Source organism: Denticeps clupeoides, chromosome 1 (assembly GCF_900700375.1).
Source record: "Denticeps clupeoides chromosome 1, fDenClu1.1, whole genome shotgun sequence".
Taxonomy (NCBI): Eukaryota; Metazoa; Chordata; class Actinopteri; order Clupeiformes; family Denticipitidae; genus Denticeps; species Denticeps clupeoides.
In genome coordinates, this window is record NC_041707.1 from 3,521,596 (window position 1) to 3,542,567 (window position 20,972).

Sequence of the window (20,972 nt, forward strand, 5' to 3'; positions counted from 1 at the left end):
TGGCCGCCCACTGCTCACCAAGGGTCATGGGTTAAATGCAGAGGACAAATTTCACTGTGCGCACGATTTGCTGTGCTGCTGTGTATCAATCACAAAGTGACGATCACTTCACTTTATCACTCTGAGGGGGCGTGGCGCCGTGAGGTCGGCAGATGTTCCTCTCCGTGTCCCGGTCTCCCGTCAGCTCGCACCGGGGGGAGCGGAAGTCGTGGCGGTGGATCACGCCATCGGTAGCTCAGGACACGTTTCCTCCTCCACTTCCTGATGTCTAGACGGGTTGCCGGAGAGCAGACCATGACCTGCCAAAAAGACGAAATCCCCCCTTCCACACCGGGTCAATAACGGCATCGGTTATTCCGGCATAAAACATCAGGACTCTTCATAATATCTAATTAGAAAAAAAAAAAAAACGATGTAAACTTTTTTTTTTTTTTTTCTAATTTACAATTACTGATTTTTGCACAATAAGTATTATAGACAAAGGCCTGTGAGGTGAAGTCTGTGCTGCCAATTCTATTTATTTCCTCGAGTCGTGGTTATTTTAAATAAAAAGCTCTCTCGCATGCATAACGAAGGCCGAGCCACGGCGGCCGTGCGGCTCATTTGTATGGGCGCGGCTCCCGTGCCGGACTCCTCCCCGGTTTACCTTTTTTAAGTGCTTCCCCTCCGCCCTCCTGTTGTTATTTAGACAGAGTGGTCTGAGGACGGAGAGAGAGAGAGAGAGAGAGTGAGAGACTATGCTTGTGGATTATTTCTGCACAGTTTTCCTTTATCCTCATTGAAGCTACTTTCAAGTGGAGAGGATTACTTGGGTAAATACGTTCCCTTTGGTACAAAGCGGCGAAGTGAAAAGGGCCTCGATAAGAAAACCGAAGAACTTGACAATAGCAGAATATACCCTGGCGAGTCCGGATCGGGCTTTGTGATTGGCTGAGAGGAGTCGTCACATTGATCCCTGCATCTCTATGAATAGAATTTCGTATATCTTTACGCTCAGTCATGTGACCAGTTGCCGAAGGGATTCACTTTCATTACCGGGGACAGACGCAAGTGGTTTGGTGTTCCCTTTTATGTCCCCAGGTGGCGCTGTGCTGTGGGACTCCCTGTCTTCGTCTGGTGTGGTACTGTTTAGTAACGCAGTGCGTCGGTGTTGAGTGTGAATCTGAAGGACTAATCGTAAAGTCACCAGATTGTGACTCTCTCTCTCTCTCTCTCTCTCTCTGCAGTACAACTTTGTGGGCAGGATCCTGGGACCTCGTGGACTCACAGCCAAACAGCTGGAGGCAGAAACTGGATGCAAAATCATGGTGCGAGGAAAGAGCTCCATGAGAGACAAGAAGAAGGTGAGTGCGCGTCACACAAACTGTCCTCCCGGCTCGAGTGCGGGGGGCTGGACGTCACAGGGTGACCTCTAATGTGACTGAAGGGAGTGAGGACGGGGTTGGTGGTGTCGCTCGAAATATTTCGTCTATTTCGAGCGTTGAGGTGCAGCCGGGTGGAGGTTTTTAAGATTCTTGAAAGTCCGTTAACATGCCAACACTCACACTGTGACACTAAGAGGTGGGAACACTCACCGGTCTCGCGATTCGATCATCCGTCCTACCCGGAGCGGCGCTGTACTCTGATCAGGCCACCGGAGCCACTACCGCCACTACTTTTTAACTTGAACTTTTACAACAAGGGCCTTTTATAACATTTATAACTGATCAGAAGGTTGCCGGTTCGATTCCCGAGGTGCCACTGAGCAAAGCACCGTCCCCACACACTGCTCCCCGGCCGCCTGTCATGGCTGCCCACTGCTCACTCAGGGTGATGGTTAAATGCAGAGGACACATTTCACCGTCTGCACCGTGTGCTGTGCTCTGTATCACAATGACAATCACTTAACTTTCACAAACAAGCAACGTCATTATGATGTAATCGATTATGTTCTGCACTGTTTCGAAGCAGAATCTTCCACGTCTTGCATCGATTATGAACCAGAAGACCCAGGTTCAAACCCCAACTTACTACCATCGTGTCCCTGAGCAAGACACTTAACCCTGAGTGTCTCCAGGGGGGACTGTCCCTGTATCTACTGATTTGTAAGTCGCTCTGGATAAGGGCGTCTGGTAAATGCCATAAATGTAGATTTTGAAATGAATTTCAACACCCCTACACCCATATCAACACCCACACACAGAGTCTAGCAAAGCGTGGCTTCACCTTGGTCCTCTTCAAATAAAATAAATACATCTGCAGCAGACTTTTTTTTTTTTTTTCTTCTCCCCCATCCTTGGCTATTTAATGAGGTTTGTTTCCATCTGCACCTCCATACCACACCCCCCCACTCGTCTTCGCGGGAGCTAATTTGTCAGGCGCGGGTCCTTCGTTCGGCTGCATTAGCATAAGTAAGGCAGGAGAAGTGCGCTTCATCCCCTCCGTTGGGGACCCGTCTGCCTGGAGGGTCCGCTCTCCTGAAAAGAGCATGCGGAGCGGCGGCGGAACGGCCCACGTCCCCAGCGGAGCCCCGGCCCCGCAGCTCCGGGCCCCCGATCCACGTTGCCGCGCCTTTTTTTTTTTTTTTTTTTTTTCCTTTTCTTGTTGCTTTTTATTAATTTAGTTTTAAAATACGATTCTGCTCGTTTATGTATTTATGTGACTGGTTTATGTATCTGAGAATATAGAACATCTGTACCTTCAGTAAGCCTCAAAATGCAAGGGCGCCTGTATTTCATTAGTAGTAATTACACCGGCCAAACGATGCTGACCCTCTACTCCCAAAAAAAGAAGAGACGCTAGAGTTTAAAATGGTGCAAATGTTCAGCCCCTTCCGGGGTGTGATCCAGCGCACATTTTGTGAATCTAGAGGTCAGCGCGGCGGTGGAGACGTCTCTTGTCCCCGCCGCGAGGTGCAGGCGGAGTCGGGCCCGCTGCCGACCGTTTATTCGGGATCCATTAGCGCTGCGTTTTCGTGTTCTCAATAATTCAGCTCCGCGGCACCCTCTCGGGAGAGGCTGGCGGTGGCGTTGGGGGGGAGGGGCTTGCGCTCCTCTGTTGCGGCTTCATCTGCTCCGCCTTTTCCACATCAAACGCGCCGCGGCATCGCGTTTTATTAGCCTGTAGTGGCAGAATTGACGCTACCTGATGGCCGCGGAGCTCCGCCTCTCCCGACAAGGGCGGACGGGGCCGACAATACAGCCAATAATAAACTGTCCTTGGGACGCCGTCCTCTGATCTAACGAGGCGCACGAGGAGGCCGTGCTGAGAACTATGGAACAAGATCAAATGAAGAGCCAGGCGTCCTCCGACTCGGAACAGCAGGCGCGCTAAGGAACGATCAGAGGAGCGACTTGTGAGGAACATGAGGGCCTTTTGAAGGTTCTCAGGAAAACCTCTGGTCTCCTTTTGTTCGCAGGCTTTTTAATCTTCCGGCTTTGGTTCTTCTTCCCCGGACACTCTGTAATAAAGCCTGACACTCCTGCCTGAAGGGGTGGTAGTAGCCTAGTGGGTAACACGCTCACCATTGTGTCCCTGAGTGTCTCCGGGGGGGACTGTCCCTGTAACTACTGACTGTAAGTCGCTCTGGATAAGGGCGTCCGGTAAATGCCGTAAATGTAAATGAAGCAGACTCGGAACCACAGACGCTGAAGGACGCAGGTCTCCCCTCGTATTTCATATATCTGTACATATGATGGAAACCAAGAGCCTGCCTGTCCAGAAGGGTTATTTTGGACCCACAATGTCAAGAACTGTTGGACAAACCGGCGTCACCCACAGGTCCTGGGGGTGGCTCCCGCGGCGGCTGCAGCAATGCCCGCTGGGATGTCGCGTTCCGGCTGATATAAATAGATCATTGGTGGTCTCCTGGATTAAATCGGGCAGCAGCGGACCACTTGATAATCTTTTTCCATTCTACTTGTCTAGTCCTCCACGTTTTTTATTTATTTTTATTTATTTTTTTATTAAAGATCCTAACCCGGGATCAGTCTTGTGTGCCTACATGTATACAGTTGTTGTGCTTTACACACACACACACACACATATATAAAAGTTTGGACACACCTCATTCAATGTGTTTTCTTTATCTTCGTGACCATTTAAGTTGGTAGATTCTCACTGAAGGCTTCAAAACTATGAATGAACACATGTGGAGTTCTGTACTTAACAAAAAAAGGTGAAATAAGTGAAAACATGTTTTATATTCTAGTTTCTTTGATCTGATTACTGCTTTACACACTCTTGGCATTCTCTCGATGGGCTTCAAGAGGTCGTCTCCTGAAATGGTTCTCCAACAGTCTTGAAGGAGTTCCCAGAGGTGTTTAGCACTTGTTGGTCCAGCTCACCCCAAACCATCTGGATTGGGTTCAGGTCCGGTGACTGTGGAGGTCAGGTCTCCACTTTTTGTGAAGTACATAACTCCACATGTGTTCATTCATAGTTTTGATGCCTTCAGTGAGAATCTACCAACGTAAATGGTCATGAAGATAAAGAAAACACGTTGAATGAGAAGGTGTCCAAACTTTTGGCCTGTACTGTATGTCTAAATAAAGCCTTGCTCTCAGCGTTCATATTTTGGCAGACTTTATTTACGCCCTGGCATCTCTGTACGCGTTTCAGGTGTCTGAAAACAGACTCCTCACTCACGGAAAGGCTTTCCCAGCATGCATTTTGCAGGCGTCCCGCTTTAGCTCGTGTCATCATTTTGCCTCGGAGGACGCGGCATGACCTTGCTCCCACGGTATTATGAGCCCGCCTCTCCGCACGCTCGGCAAAATGCCCTTTGATTGGTTCTCTCTGCTTCACTTCTGCCGGAGCAGCTCATCGAGCCCCCCGTGGACAGAGTGGGCGTGGCGGCGGCTCCACGGGCAGGAATGGTGACGCCAGGCTTTCCCGCCTTCGGAAGTTTACTTCGCCGAAACGTGCACACACGCGAACTGGCGAGGCGTCGTGGCAACAGCGCCGGGAGGGGAGGGGCGTTCCTCCCGGCACATTAACAGAGGTGTCGCGGGACCTCCGGCTGTGTCTCGCAATGCACAATTAGCCGTCAGACGGCCCCGCTACGCCGTCTGCTTTACAAACGAGCGGCGATCCCAGGCCAACGCGGGTGAAATTAATCAGCTTCTGTCTTTACTGCTATTTTAGTGAAGTGATTGTCACTTGTGATACACAGCAGCACAGCACACGGGTGCACACAGTGAAATGTGTCCTCTGCATTTTAACCCATCACCCTGAGTGAGCAGTGGGCAGCCATGACAGGCTCGGGATTCGAACCGGCAACCTTCTGATTACGCTTCCTTTAACCGCTGCCCCTATTAAAGTTAGTGCTTATTCAACTTGGACATCTAGAGCGTCTAATTCCTGTCGCGTGCGACTCATTTGTCCCCGTTTACGCCGCTGGTAAAAGCTGTGCGACAGTAGCCAGAGTTCGTCCCATTATTTTTACCAGTCTGAAGAATGCAAGCAACTTTGGGATTTCTTTTATTCATTAATAAAAAACAGTCAAGCCGTAGTCAGGCGTGTTGCTGCTGAGTAGTAAAATTAGCCAAGCCAGAAATCAGAATGAAACTCATAACTGTGGAAATTTCCACCAGGAATCGCTTTATTGTTCCACTTGGTCTCCACCGACGGCGTTGCGTCAGAGATTACCACTGAAATAATTTCAGTGTTCTCCTCAGCGCACGCCTTGTATTTGTAAAATGAGCCCACGGAACCCGTCGTGAACCTCCGCTTGAGCTGCACTCTCCTGTAGCTGCTGTGTGGGGCATGGCACACTGTGTAGGTAAAGCGGCACATTTCAACACTCGTTCAATAGACATTTATATAAATTAGAGTGCATGTGAAAATGGAGTGGCCTGTGGAATAAATTCTCCTTAAAAAGAAAAAAAAAGTCTTTGTGATTGGTCTGGAGCGCCAGAAAACCAATTCCGTCTCCCTTTTTACCGAAGCCCATTTTAACACTCCCACTTCAATTGCGGGGATTGAAAAGGCTTTTTTTTCCTCTCTTTCTTCTTCTTCTTTAAAGGTACTGAAAACCTAACTGCGAGTAATTGTTGGGTTTTGAATGAAGCCAATCCTGGCCCTTGAGAAACTCCGCTTCTGTCATAATTCATAACTTGTGAGGCAATGGTGGCGCTGGTGACCGCCATTGTTTCCTGGCCCAGTCACTCTGTCATGAATACTTGCCGTTTTTTTTTTTACGGTTTTAGAGCCCGAGACGTTGCCATTTCCTGGAAAAACCACTCGCTGGTGCTCCACTTTCTGTAGCTCCGTAACGTTCGTAACGCCGTGCAAGTCAAGCGTGTTTCCATCCGGTCACTTTCTGTCCCTTCGCTCTCCCGCAGGAGGAACAGAACAGAGGCAAGCCGAACTGGGAGCACCTGAACGAGGACCTGCACGTCCTAATCACCGTGGAGGACACACAGGCCCGGGCCGAGATCAAGATGAGGAGAGCCGTGGAGGAGGTGAAGAAGCTCCTGGTTCCTGCGGTAAGTCCATCCTTCCAGCCGCCGCTCGCCCCCGTGCTGCTACGATGGCGTTCGCCCTTACGCGCCATTTGCCTCGTGCTAGCGGGCGTCTTTGTGGGCCGCGCCCGGCTCTGTTGTAATCGCCGACCGGCTTCCGATCTGGTGGAAAAACAAGCAGGCCGTGCAATCTGTGTCGCCGCGGACTTCCCCTCCTGCGGCGGGGCGCCACAGTTTGGGGTACGTTGCGCCGGGTCGGGGGCCCAGGTGGCCTGCGGAGAACAGAATGGCCGGACAGCTGCACCGCCGGGGAGCGAGCGAATCCCGGCCAGTTCTGAGCGAGTGGCATCAAGCGTTGCGCAGTCAGAGCGGTTCCAGGTCCAGGGTCCGGGGGAAGGTAGGCAGAGGGACTCAATGTCCCTGTTGGCAAGCAGGTAGGGGCTTTCTTGGACGGGGTTCGGTCTAAAATAGCAGGAACAAACAAGGGGAAGGAGAAGTGGAGACCTCAATCCCTTCCCTTGTTTTGAGATTAATCCGCCATTATGCTCCGTTTGTGTTGTTCCTGTTGTGGATGAGCACTTAAACCTCTCCTGAAGCGCATGCCAGGTTGGAGCCATCCGGCAGAGTAACGGTGCTCTTCTGAGTCGGCGAGTCTGCGTTGGTGGCTGGTGCCATCCGTCCAGGAAGGTAATTGGCGGCTTCCTTTTGGCAGGACGAGGAGCCAAGGATACGTTACATGAAAAGTGGTAGTTCCAGACCTCCCAAACTTTCATCTCTGCTCCTGTTATGATGTGCAGCACACGGCGACCCAACAAAACGTGTCTTCTGTATTTAACCATCACCCTTTGTGAGCAGTGGGCAGCCATGAAAGGCGCCCGGGCAGCAGTGTGTTGGGACGCTGCTTTGATCAAGGGGACCGCAGTGGCACCTTGACTGCTCGAGATTTGAACAGTCCCACCTCTTTACCTGCTAGGCCACCGCTGCACTCATGAGATGAGAAGTCCAATGTCTCATGTATCTTCATCGTGGCCAGGAAACGGGGCACCCACTAATGCCTTTTATCATGCTAAAGTAAATTGGATTAAGCAAAGTCTTGGCCATGTTCAGTTTTAATGAAGGGCGTTCTCTTCCCCGTCTAGTGGCATAAAATACCCCTTATTAAATATCTCTCGACACAAACTGGGTCACTGTTTCTTATTATACCCCCTAGCTAAGCACGGGAGGGTGGAGAGCTTGGTGCTCCAAAGGGTAGTCTGTTTAATTAGTAGTCAATGGTTTTAACAACTACCAGCAGGTAACGCAGGAATTATGGATCCTGTGGATTTCTTTACTGCGTTTTTACGACCCCCCCCCAAATTCTAATTTTAATGATGCTGTCTGCTAAGTCTTTCGCTGGAGAGAGAGAGAGGAGTCCTGCTTTAACACTCCTGCCAACTCAGGTGGTCATGGAGAGGGTGCTGATGGGAAGGAAGGGTGCTGTGATCTCACCTACCGGCACTCCCAGTGAACTTTTCAACTCTGGAAATTTGAAATGTTATTTCGTGACTGTGTGCCGCAAGTCCAGGCCCATGCTCTATTGGAACTGGCTCCTGGTGCTCCCATGATCCTTTGCACCAGTCACCTCAGAGCAGGGTGGCACTCTTCGCATTGATTCTTCGGCAGAGTGGCGGCTCGCAAACGGCCTTAGACTTTCCGCAAATAATGGTGACAAGGCGGTGAATAAATGGGCGAGAAATAGTTCTCGTGTGAAAGCACCGATCGTAATGAGGCAGGCGATGAAGAGAAGTGATGTGTCCCAAGAGCATTTAATGCCACGTCACCTAAACATCTGAAGCACAAAGAAACCCCGTTTTTTTTGTTTTCTGCTTACAAGGCACGACGTACGCTCTTTCCGAGATCAGATCAAGTGCTTTTGACTGCATGAAAACATTTCAAATGAAGGAAGTCACAATGCTAAATCGTTGTCAGCTGCCCCCCCGTGTCCTTGTGTGTTTGAAGGTGAATGTGGTCATCATGGTCGGGCTCCCAGCGACGTCTTTAAGAAGTCAGTGAGGCTCTAATGGGCCTGTGTTTGTGGAATGCTGGCAGCTCCTCTGCCTTAGGCCGAGTCATTTGAGCTGCTAATGAGATGATTGGTTGGCTGGACACCCCTTCAGGCCAGTGAGGTGCAGGGATGGACAATGTGCCCTAGATCTGCAGTCACTGCTGTTTTGGTCCTGGCTTCACAGAAGAATTGCAAGCTGAGATTTTTTAGCTATTTGTGCTTTTTAACAGGGCTGGATGATATGAAAAAATATCATATAAAAAAAAATATAAAAATAGCTAAACTAAAGACCTAAACTATTTTTTTTTTTTTTATTGATACCTTGAAATTTCCTCTAAATCACTGTAAAAATGCTAAATTTAAAATACTCCATTAAAGTCCTCCATTTCGAATTCTCAGTCTTATGCTCCCGACTACCTGATTATATGCATCTGTGATTATTCGTATATGTAATTAGTCGTTTTTCCCTGTGTTTCACGATTTCATGTTTAGTATCTGTATGAGGGCCACCGTGCCACGTTTACCATTTACATTCTTGGCATTTGGCAGATGCCCTTATCCAGAGTGACTTACAATGTGCTTTCAATTAAATCATCAGTTTTGGTTCACTAGGACTCAAACCATGAATCGTTTTATTCCCTCGGTTCTAGTTTTTATTGCATAGGTCCGCCTATAAGAAAGTTACATGTTAGTAAAGTATTCTCTAAAGAGGAAGGTATTAAGCTGCCGTTTGAAAATACTCAACAACTGTGCGGTTCTGACCTCGAGGGGAAGTACATTCCACTATCGAGGGGTCCAAGATGGTGAAAAGTCTAAAGTAAAAGAGTAAAAGGGTTTTCCTCGTACCTTCAGCGGTGGAGGGACCAGGCGAGCAGTACTGGATGGTCAGAGAGTGCGAGGGGCAGTGTGAGGTATAACATGTTAAAGCTTGCTTTTATTCCGTGTCGCCACGCATGTGGTTCAACAAACGTAATTCTGTCACGTTAAAACCAAGCACACCATTGTTTTTCTTGTGAAATTACCAATAAAAATGAGGGTCACATGACTCTTCCTATTGAAAAAAAAAAAATAAAAGTTTGAGCCAATGGCTGACTTCAAAATGGCCACTATGGTCTCCACCCATCTTGAAAAGTTTGCCCCCTCACATATACTAATGTGCCACAAACAGGACGTTAATATCACCAACCATTCCCATTTTATTAAGGTGTATCCATATAAATGGCCCACCCTGTATATCAACTGAAGGCCAGTTTCATATAAACGGGTTTTGGGTGCCGACGTGGTGGTTCTGTTGAGAGAGGACTGCACTGATGTCTGACTGACTGGTCCTCGAATGAAATCAGAAAACGTTCTCCTCCCAGAAGCAATCAGATCTAATGCTGGACCATGACCATTAATTAACATCTCCCCGTGGCTCATCTCTCCGACCATCTGCCACCCTCTGCAAGATTTCGGGGGAATGTCCCTGCCGATTAGCAGGCGCTGTCGGCGGGCCTGTGCCGAAAATTGGCCCGTTACCTCGTCAGCCGCGACACATTCCCCAGCTTTTGAGGATTGTGTGGGTAAGCCACGGTAAAGGCCAGAGAATGTCATGGATTAAACCGGCACCGCCGAAAAACATATTCATTTAATCGCCGCTTGATGCGAAGGCATCAGGCGAAGCCCGAGAGATGGATGAGGGAGATGAATCTGCAGGAAATGTCTCTGCACTAATTGAATCCAGTAGTTCTATGTTGTGAATGTTCAGAGACGAGGGGAGGGGGAGCGACTGCTAGGATGCCTTCCAGCATGGTAATTAGCTGCTTAATCTATTTTTTTTTCTTTCATAATCGTAATTTGACAAATTGGTTTCTTCTTCAAGGCTCGTGAAGGGGAATCTTGTCCTCCTCGCTCCCACCGGGTGGCGTTATAATGATGTTGATTGGGGGGGGGTCGCTGACCCTGCACACCTTGGGTCTTAACAGTGTCCCAGCACACCTGACTCCCCTCGTGGACTGGGTGGTAACGAGTAAATGAGGGCGCACCCCGAAACACGCCCTGAAGCGCCAGGGTCGAGACGGGTGGAGCACTGATGTAGATCCTTCAACGATTTGTCATAGGACTGGACACGGTTCTATTATATGAAGAGAGGGTGAAGTGATTGTCACTTGTGATGCACAGCACACTGTGCACACAGTGAAATTTGTCCTCTGCATTTAACCCATCATCCTTGGTGACAGTGGGCAGCCATGATAGGCGCCCTGGGAGCAGTGTGTGGGGACGGTGCTTTGCTCAGTGGCCACCGCTGCCCCAGATCGTACGTCTTGAAGTTTAATAAACGCACCAGAAGATCTGTATGAAATTATGAGTATGTTTGTTGTGCCGTGTGGAACCTCACGGCTGAGGGAACATTCTTACTCGGTGGGATTTGGGCTGCTCCCGCCCGTAGGCTGCGTTTTGACCGCACACGCCAGTCAGGAGCATCATTTATTAACGGAGCGCTCCGAGCCCCTCACGCCGAGGCCGCACAGATGCTCGGCGTTTCGCGGAGCTCCGAGCCGGGAACATGCAGAGGCAGCTTTACCGCAGGAGCGCTGCTGGAGGGTGGGGAACTGCCGGGACCCTGTGTGGGAGGTGCTTTGCCACTGTACTTTTTATTTTATAATTTTTTTCTCCTCCTATTCTTCTGATGCGGTGTTTCAACTCCACTGGTGCTCGGAGGCAGAAGTCTGCCAGAGAGTCAGCCGGCGTGTTCCGGAAACCATCAAAGCCTGAGAGAGAATGGAGGAGAAGAAAAGAAAGCGAGGGAGACTCGCCCCCATGGCGCTTGCGGCGTCTCTCAGTGAATGGACTCGTCCTTGCCGCGAACAAAGTGACTCCGTTAGCAGCTTGAGCCATGTAGCCTACAGCCCTACTCCTCATTTAGCCGCCTTCACGCACTTCACCCCGTTTTCTCTAGGTCCGACTCCACCGCGTCCATTTTGGTCTCCCTGATCTCGTCTCGCCTTCCCTGTTCCGGGTCCGCAAAGCTGGTAAATGAATCCCTCAGATGATTCTTGCTGTTTGGGCCGTCCACTTGTCTGAGCACGTGATTGGTTCACAAAGGTTGTGCTTGAGGGTGAGATGGTGCCTAATCCACCATGGGCTCCCTCGGACCCGCACACGCTCCGGATTGTCCAGCGTTCCTGGTAAAAAAAAGTCGGCCGGTGGCTTTCGAAACGCAGACAGCCGCTGTCGCGGGTAGAGACGTTCTGCGCGTGGGTTCAGGCCCCTTTCTGGTTTTCAAAACCAAGTGTCTCTCCTGCTCAGGCTCAAGCCCTAGCTCCAGGGCGTAGTGCAAAGGATCATGGGAGAGCGGAGCGTCCTCCGCGCGGAGCCGGCAGCCGGCTGTCAGCGGTGGCCGGTGACACAGGACGCATTGGAGCGGAGAGTGATCGCGTACTCGGACGAGTCGGTCTTCCCTGGGTCTTAGTGCCCCACCGTGTACATCTGAAGCCTGCCGGGCCATATAGACTCCATGTCCAGCAACGAGGTAGTGAAGGTCATATCTTGAGAGAGCTCAGATTTTTCAGTCTTCTGCTGATGCCATTTGCTTTGGTCTCATGAAGGTCTAGTGGGGAAGGTCTCTAGTACTTCCTCGCCGTCCATTTTAGATATTTTTCTGCCAACCTCCAAAGGCAGGACAACAAAGGCGTCTTTCCTGGCCTGCTCTGCTCATCCACTGCGCTCTGGCAGCTACTTCTGATGCCAGCCGGCCGCCAGCTCTGGGGCCTTGGCATCTCATCACACCAGCCAAACAGAGTGGTGGGGGGGGGCATGCTCAGAAAGATTAGGCAGGAATTCTGGGGGGAAGAGGACATTTTACCTGTTTCAACCACGGAAGCATATGGGGGCGATGCTGTTGTCATATTGTGACTGCACGCCATGCTTCTGTACACTGAACAAAAAAAGAAATTGTCTAAAGGGAACCACAGGCTGACTTCTTGCTCTTCATCTTATTTCATGGGTACACTGTGAACACTTGTTTGCAAGAGATGCATAATTTAATGCAACACTGTTTTAGTGTAATGGCATTAATCACAAGGTCAGTTTTCATTTTGTTGCTTCATGTTATGCATTTTATTGTAATTTGTACTCATATTTTCTTAGCACTGTGTATAATTTTGTTAGATTTGTACCTTTTTGAGTCCATGTAAATTGTTACAGTTGCTGGTATTAGGTCCATATTGGGCACTGGTGGACAGGTGGCCTCAGCTCAGTGAGATCTCCACCCCATCAGGCTGAGCTCAGGGTTTGGCTCTCCTCCCTTGCTCCGGCATGCTACTCTCTCCACGGGCACGCCTGCCTAATCCACCCGGTTTGTTTCCTAGACTGCTGTGAAGCCCTTAGGAGAACGTTCTGGAGCTTGTGCTTCTATACATCCATCCGATCCATGCAGCGTTCGAGAAATGGAACGTTAATAAAAATGCTTCTTGGTATAAACACAGGTAATGCTGACATGGTAATGCTGTGAAGAAAAGCTTCAGGATCTGATGTTCCTAGTCCAGCAGAAGCCCTCCTCCCCACTGCAGCTGGCACCGGCGGCTCCGTTCATTACCATGCCTCCTCTGACTGGTGCTTTCAGAGCTGTCGACAGGAGGCATTGGGAGAAATGATGTTTACCCGAGTGTGCAGGAAATCAGGGACGTTTCGGCACGGGAAGAGACAGAACGGCCTTAAATTCTACTCCCCCCGCTGTTCCCAGGTCGTTGGAAATCTCCTCACGGAGCCGGCGAGGGAGGCGGCGGGGGGAAGAGCGCTGTTTGGGAATGATTCATATGACAATAATGGTGCTGTGTGGGATCTCTTGTGAAAGCTCACCAGCTTGCCGAAACAGAAGAATGGATATATGGGGTGAGGGGGGCTGCGGAGTCAATTAAGCGACGGCTTTCCGATGCCGGTACGTGCCCCCGGGAACAGCTCGGGAGGGAATTTTTTTTTTCCCCTTTCTTTTTGCGGAAATGGCATCAAGTCACCTCGACAACCTTGAAAACTCAAGTCCCCGGTCCCTCCCACCCCCCCGTAACGGCCCATCAGGATAAATAAAATAAACCCATTAGATCCCACCCCACCCCACGAGATTGGTACTGCCCCCATCTCTTAGACAAACAGTCGGCTTTAATCCGTCGCGGTCTTCCGGAAAAGGACCCCCGTGGTCCTCCCGTCCAATTGCACTTGCTTTGAAAGCCTGGCTAATCCCCTTATTCGGGAAGAGCATGGCTGCCGCTGTTTGTGCCTCTGCCGGGCCCCCCGAGGCCGTTCCCGGGCCTCACCCCCGCATGGCCGTGCAGCGGGCTAATTATCCCTCTGCTCCGAGCCGGACTGGGCTCGAGCCCGCCAGGACCCAGCCCACCAGGACCCAGGTTCGGTGCCGGGGCATTGCTTTGATCCCCCTCCTGAGGCGGGCAAGCAGGGAAATGGGATTGTGTACAGCTCAGCATTCGGAGGCCCTTGAGGAGTCCTTTTTAAAATTCACCCTTCATGCGATGGCGGCTTGCTGTGGCGGCCACCCGTCTTTCGTCCGCGTCCTCTGTCCCGCCACCTTGCCCGCACTCTCCCCCTCGTTTTCAACTGGTGGTGGGGTTAAAAACGACTGCATGGCCTCTGCTGGGGAACCCCGCGATGGCGAATCTTCTGGCAGACTTGCCACGCATCTGGTCTCCAGAGGGATGTAAGCTACTAGACGCTCTTCCCTCTCTCGCCTTCCTTCTCCCCGGTGGAACATGAATACCGTATGCACCCGTCGAGCCGGCCAGCCGTCTTTGCCCTTGTCCGGTGTTCAGTTTGTAGACATGATTGGAGGTGACCTCGGCTTCAAGCGGCTGGCCCGGCGCGTTTGATATTAAATGGTCGCTCTAATGGACGCTGGCAGGCCTTGGAAAGGCTGTATGTTCTGCCGAGGTCACAGCCAAGAGCTTTCAGTGGAGAGAAATAGGGGAACAAATGCAGAGCTGTGATCATCTTTGCCTAAAAATCTCGTAATCTGATGCAAATCCGACAGTGTTTAAACCTCCCAAATCCCTTCAAGATATTCCCGGCTCGATTGGTCTGCATTAAGAGATCATAGGGACGGAACAATGTGTCGTCTGGCGATGGAACGAGGGGAGGGGAGTGAAAGCGAGCGGAGCCGGCAGGGCGAGGGACGTGTAAGGGGAAGGCGGGGATCGTGTCCAGACAGCTGTCTCTCGCGAGCTTTACAGCATGTTCCGGCGGTGGGAAGCATGGATCGCTTTAATGTTCCCCTCACTCTCCCTCCCCTCTCTGCACCCCGCCCACGCTTCATCATCCGTTCGTAAAGTCGCCTCCCGTCGAACGCTGTGGGCCGCGTCGTGTTTCCTGGTTAAGTTTTGTTAAACGAGTCCCAACTTTTAATTTGAAATTATGACTGGTGGATTTATGATCGCGTGCACCCTTACTGATCGTAATGTGACCCGGGTCCAAAGGATCGCAGTGTTTAGCCGATATTGCACTATTCAGGGCGCTAGTATCCTAGCGGGTAACTCACTCGCCTATGAACCAGAAGAACCAGGTTCAAATCCCGCTTACTTACTACCATGGTGTCCCTGAGCAAGACACTTAACCCTGAGTGTCTCCAGGGGGGGACTGTCCCTGTAACTACTGATTGTAAGTCGCTCTGGATAAGGGCGTCTGGTAAATGCTGTAAATGTAATTCGGTGACATCACTCCTCTTCACTCCCTGATTGAAGCCGATTCCATTTCGAAGAAGTGTTTGGTCGGAGGACCTGTGGTTTTACCACGGTAGTGTCACCGTGGCTGGATTCTGCAGATTCCGTCTGATGAGCCGCTTAGCTGGAGCGAGAACCGTCTCTGATGGTCTGTTTTCAAGATGTGCTGGAAGTGGTTTCAAAAAAAAAATTTTTTTTGGTTTTTGTCTGTGTGACTGATTTTCCATGTAATTTTGGTAAACCAGGATGGAATCGCAGCCGTTGCTTGTCAGAATTTAGATTCTCTTGTCCTTGCAGCACGAGGGAAAATGGATGACTGTGCAGAGCACACAGAAGAGCAGCTTGTTGAGAAGAGTGGTGCAACATCGATCAGCTAAAGTTAACAGCTATTATTATATAAAGTTATTCGGCATTCGTTCACAGATCTTCACTGTATTCTCTCTTACTCATTAAACAAACTACAACTACAAATCCTACTTTTTTTTTTTTATACCGCCCTTCCGATTTAAGGTGTTCTCTGCGCTTTTGACCATATGTGACGTTTCAAAATAGAATGGAAAGACGGGGAACCACGTGTGTACATCATGCACTTTCGCGCTTGATAATAGGGTTAGGTTTAGTGTTAGGGTTTCATTTTGAAACATTACAAGTCAAAGGGGCAGCGAGCAGCTGTATTATTTAGCATTTTTAACTGTATTGCATGGCTTTGTGAAAGTGGAGATATGTGTTGAGGTCATTACCTTTTACGGTAGTAATTTTCAAATGTTATCACATCACTACGTTCACGGCTACTTTGAAAGATTATTCTGCAACGTCTTTGCTATGGACATGTTACCCTTTCAAAAACAGTTCTTTTCAAATTTACAGATCAAATTATATATACCGCAATATATACAGTCTATGGTTCAGTTTTTAGCGCAATATGGATTTTATGCCGTATCCCGTGGCTTTAACTTGTCCTCACAAATCCTGCAGACGTCAGGATGGTTCGTCGAGTCGGCTGGTGACCTCGGTGGAGGCCTGTTAGCGTTGAAATGTAGCCGAAATGACGCTCCAGATTGGTTTTATTGTGCTGATCCCGGTTTTCATGGGCCAATTTGTAGGACAGGAAAAGTTCCGCTTTCTCTTCTTCCCCGGTTTCCTCCAGCGGCCTGCGGACTGTTTATATTCCCCAGAGGCCGGTCGGCTGACCGGGCTGCGGTGGGGCGGGGTCCGTTTGGCCCGCCGCTGCTCTCTCCTCTCCTCCTCCAGTCTTCTGTTTTGTCGAGGCCGAGGCCGGGGTCTGGCCGGGGGAGTCTGTGTTTATTCTTCTGGTAATTGGACTCGCTTGGACAGCAACATGACCCCTGTCCTGCCTCCTCCGCGCCCCGTCAAGACTGGCAGGCGTAGCGGCGCTCGAAAAACGCCTCTGCGCACGGCGTCGGCCCGCTGGAGGAATCTGGGTTTGTTTTTTATTCCCCCCCCTTCCTCTCTGTCTGTCGCTGTCTGCATTTTCCAGAGTGAACGACCCGGGCCGCGGAACGTAGTCCTTCGGTAGAAATGGTCCAGTAATGAGTGTTGCTTTGGTAGTTTCTACTTTACGGTAGTTTTTTTTTATACCCTCAGGGTTTGGCCCGGTGGTAGAAACGAACAGCTGCTAATTGTTTGTCTCGTGGAGGAACAGGGCGCTGCTGGGTAATGTGGGGATGAGGCCAGTTGGTTCTCCTTTCGCTCTGGCCCGCACCCCTGCGGCGATCAAAAGCCATATGGCGTCCATATAAACCCATATGCTCCCGTGCCGCGAAACGGGGATGCAATCTCCGCCGCGTCCGCGCGGCTCTAACTTTTATTTTTTATTCTGTGAAACGAGATTGAAAGTTTTTTTTTTTTTTTTTTTTCCCGCGTGTTTCTCAAGACCCGCGAACCCACGTCCGCCGGTCGGGCCGGCGGCGGCTCCCAATGAAATGATGGCTTTACTGCTCCACTGAGTTCACAAATAGACCTCATTGATTGAATCTGATTCCTGTGGATAGAGCTGGTTTATGGAGTGCCTTTTGCTGCTGGTTAGATGTGTCTGTGAGGGAGAGCGGGCCTGACAGGAGAGGAAAAGGAAATTTTCTGTCCATGAGGACATTTCTCTGGGGACGCGCCTGCTTATTCCATTCCATTCCTCTTCCGAGGTCCCCTCAAACCCGGATTCTTTCGATTTCTTTTTTTCAATCTGTCCTAATCATTAGTATGACAGTATTACAGGCCCCTGTAGCCTCGTGTCCACGGCAAGACGTGTCTTGACTTTCATTTATAAAATAAATACAGCAAAATCGAAAGATCAAAGACAATATTGAATTCTCTGGTTTTAATTCTGGCTAATTGCAATGCGATTATTTAGCATACAGCATGTTTATTTTATTTTTTTTTTAAATTAGTTTCCTCCCCCTCTTTTTATTAAAGTTTTCATACTAAGTCATGTTTTATGGAGTCTTAATCACATAATGTGGACAACTTCAGGTATCAGTGTCTTGGCATGGTCTACCATGGGTTATGTAGTCACGTCTCCTGCCATCTCAGTCTTCATGGTGTCTCCTCCTGGACGGGACGTGGACTTCACGGCCCCTCCTCTTCACCCACCGATCCATCATCACAGCACCCACAATGCACCTCACTGTTCCCATGCTTCTTCTCAGGGTTTTTATAGCCTTGTGCGCCTCACTACCACAATACGCTCACATTTTTCATATTTACTATAAAAACACCGCCTTACGTCCGTGATTTGCGTTATCGTATTGAGATGGTGAAACTGGTGAAAGTACCCTCCCCGGCGGTATTTACCCTCACTGGGGGCTTTTTGATGGCGAGAGGGAGGGGAAGCGAGCGAACAGAGCAGCTGTGTCAACATCAGGAACATATGTGCGTTCTGCGCCGGGGCTGATGTAAAATCCTCGCCGGTGGCGCGGGGCGGGGCGCGAGAAGCACCCCGGGCGCAGGCGGGGCGCTTCGCCAGGAACGAAAACAGGAAACTGAGGGCAGGCCGCCTCTCCGTGGCTGATTAAGAGCGCCTTTTACTGCTGATCTTCCAGCCCCGGGGTCGGCGCGGCGTTAATTAACCAGCGCCGTGGGGCCTGTGGTCTGTAAGGGCCCTACACCACCGTACCACGCATTTTAGTTTCAGTTTAATCACGGTTATTTTAGTTTTATTCACATTTTATTGTTTGTTTTGAGATTTGGATTTTATTCCACACTCGGCTTCATCGTTTCCGAGACGGTCATTATTCGTAATATTCTGAAATATGTCTGTAAACGAGCTTCGTAGAGGCCGCAACTTGGCAGAACTTCCTTCGCTGACGTCCTGCTCTCCCGGCACCTCTGGATGAAGACGTGTGGACGGGGGGGGGGGCAGGGTTGTGCACTTAATTGTTTTTTTTTTTTTTTTTTTTTCGTGAAGAATTTCGCTTCTCTCATTTGGTACTAATGACACCGGCACGCTTATGTATTTATTTATCCAAAATTAATCGCGCCGGCGGCGTCATTAGCAGGGCTTTTATTGCACGTTTGATTGTGCACGTGGGACCGTATTGGGGGGGTGGAGTTAAAACCGCGTCCTGGTTGTGGATTGATGTGCGAATTGCGGTTGCAACACGTCGCGCTGACAGCAGAACGCTGATGAACGTCGGGGGGTTTTTGTGTGTGTTCCTGCAGGCGGAAGGTGAAGACAACCTGAAGAAGATGCAGCTGATGGAGCTCGCCATTCTAAACGGGACGTACAGAGACACCAACATCAAAACACGTGAGTCCCGGCACGCAAACGCACACACAGTCATTAGCTGTATGAATATACACACACACACACACACACACACACACACACAAAAACCCTCTCAAAACAGCCCCTCCCTCACACACACACACACACACACACACACACACACACACACAAAAACCCTCTCAAAACAGCCCCTCCCTCACATACACACACACTCGCACCTCGCAACCTCACCCTACCATTACACGCACAAACAGAATCTGTTCCGTTCATTCCGGTGCCGTAATTACGTTCACACTTCATAACTCCGCCCCTCTCTCCTCCAAATTGGCTCCGCCCCTTACACCCCCCCCCAAAAAAAGGCCCAATCATAGTACACTGATCTCCAGGTGGCCTCTTCCCGATCACCTGTTCATGTCTGCATGACCTAGTTCACGCTTTCACTGCCCTGGTGTCAGCCAAGCACCACCTCGCTCAGGTTTATTGGTTTTAAAAATGGAGGGAATAAAAAGGAAAAATTCATTTATTTCGGAATGTTTTTTGTTTTTCTTCTTGAACGATTCATTTACAATAAAATTAATTTAAAAAGTATGAATAATTCAGGGTTGGTAACCACATGTCCCTGTCCTCGTGTAGCCCCCAACCCGGCTCTACTTTCTCACAGCCATGCTGCAAGATTAGGAGTACGGGGTGCGAATCAGCATTTATTTTTATATCCTCGACCCCCCTCCTTGAAGTGTTGATCTGCCGCAGAGACAGTGGTGCCCCCCCCCCCCCCACCCCAGAAATTCGTCCCAGCACTTTCGGCTGGAGTATGCGGCCGCAACCGAGAACAGTAATGAATAATACATGTTCCCGAATTTTCTTTAAAGTGGTTCCTGTTCTGTGGTTCTGGATCAGCACTTGGTCTCAGTGTAGGGTGGTAGTAGCCTAGTGGGTAACACACTCGCCTATGAACCAGAAGACCCGGGTTCAAATCCCACTTACTACCATTGCGTCCCTGAGCAAGACACTTAACCCTAAGTTGCTCCAGGGAGACTGTCCCTGTAAATACTGATTGTAAGTCGCTCTGGATAAGGGCGTCTGATAAATGCTGTAAATGTAAATGTAGGGACCTGGGTTTCAGTTTTGAACCACAAGCCGATCAGCCCGGTAACTGTACTAATTACCCAAGTCTAAGTATGTAACCTTAACCCTTCCAGCCATAAACTTTTAAAGGGTGACCTTAAAATACCATGCGGTTGTGAACTAATTTGGCTTGTCTCTATTTTTATTCCACCCAGTTTACATGCCAATAAATGAATTAGTTATTGCATCATACGTGTTCTCTGCATTTGTTTACTGTTTTCTGACTTAGTCTAGTGGTGAAAAGCGGTACTGCAGTTTTTGGCAGAAATGGAATGGAATCTGTCAGTCTCCGAAAATAAATAATCCAAATTTGAAAGGTGGATTTGGAGTCAGATAGCAGGCTGGAAGGGGGTTCTTTCCTACCCACCCTCATCCTGCGTCTCAGAGCGCGCACTAAAGCAACACGTTTTATTCCCCCCTTACCGCGGTACACGGAACTCTGACCATGTGGAGGATTCGATTGGTATTAGTATTTTTTTTTTTTTCTATTACTATTTATGGCATTAATAATTAATATTTGGCAACTTAATTTCCTCTTCATGGTCACTGGCTCTTTTTTTTTTACTGTATATTCTTCACTTGTATGATCAGTTGTGCTGTCTTTAACTCTGTAGTTGCCATGGTGATTGGTATGCCCACATGTGCTCTGTGCATCTGGCGATTCTTTGCCCGTTTGCCCCGTTCATGATGTGTTAATTTTTTCGTGGTTGTGGGTTTTTAATTTTTTTGTGATCATGATTAATTTGGCTGCAGGTTCTGTGCTGTATGTTCTTCACCATTGATCATTGCATGAACTAATTTTAATTTTTTTTTTCCTTTTTTTGCCTCCCCCCCCCCCCACCCCCACTCCCCTTTTTCTGCTTCATTTTCCTCCTGCTGCTGCTTTTTCTGCTATTTTGCTGCTCTCCCTTCGG

The 20,972-nt window shown here is 49.5% G+C and overlaps 1 protein-coding gene across 6 annotated transcripts in view; it reads left to right on the top strand.

Moving 5' to 3' along the window:
• Positions 1-20,972, top strand: part of qkia (QKI, KH domain containing, RNA binding a) — a 47,722-nt gene that overhangs the window by 22,472 nt on the left and 4,278 nt on the right. For all 6 annotated transcript variants that reach the window (XM_028989316.1, XM_028989344.1, XM_028989308.1 and 3 more), the window contains exons 3-5: positions 1,227-1,343; positions 6,324-6,467; positions 18,867-18,954. In XM_028989316.1, the coding sequence (XP_028845149.1) occupies positions 1,227-1,343; positions 6,324-6,467; positions 18,867-18,954 (349 nt within the window). The remainder of the gene's footprint in view (positions 1-1,226; positions 1,344-6,323; positions 6,468-18,866; positions 18,955-20,972) is intronic.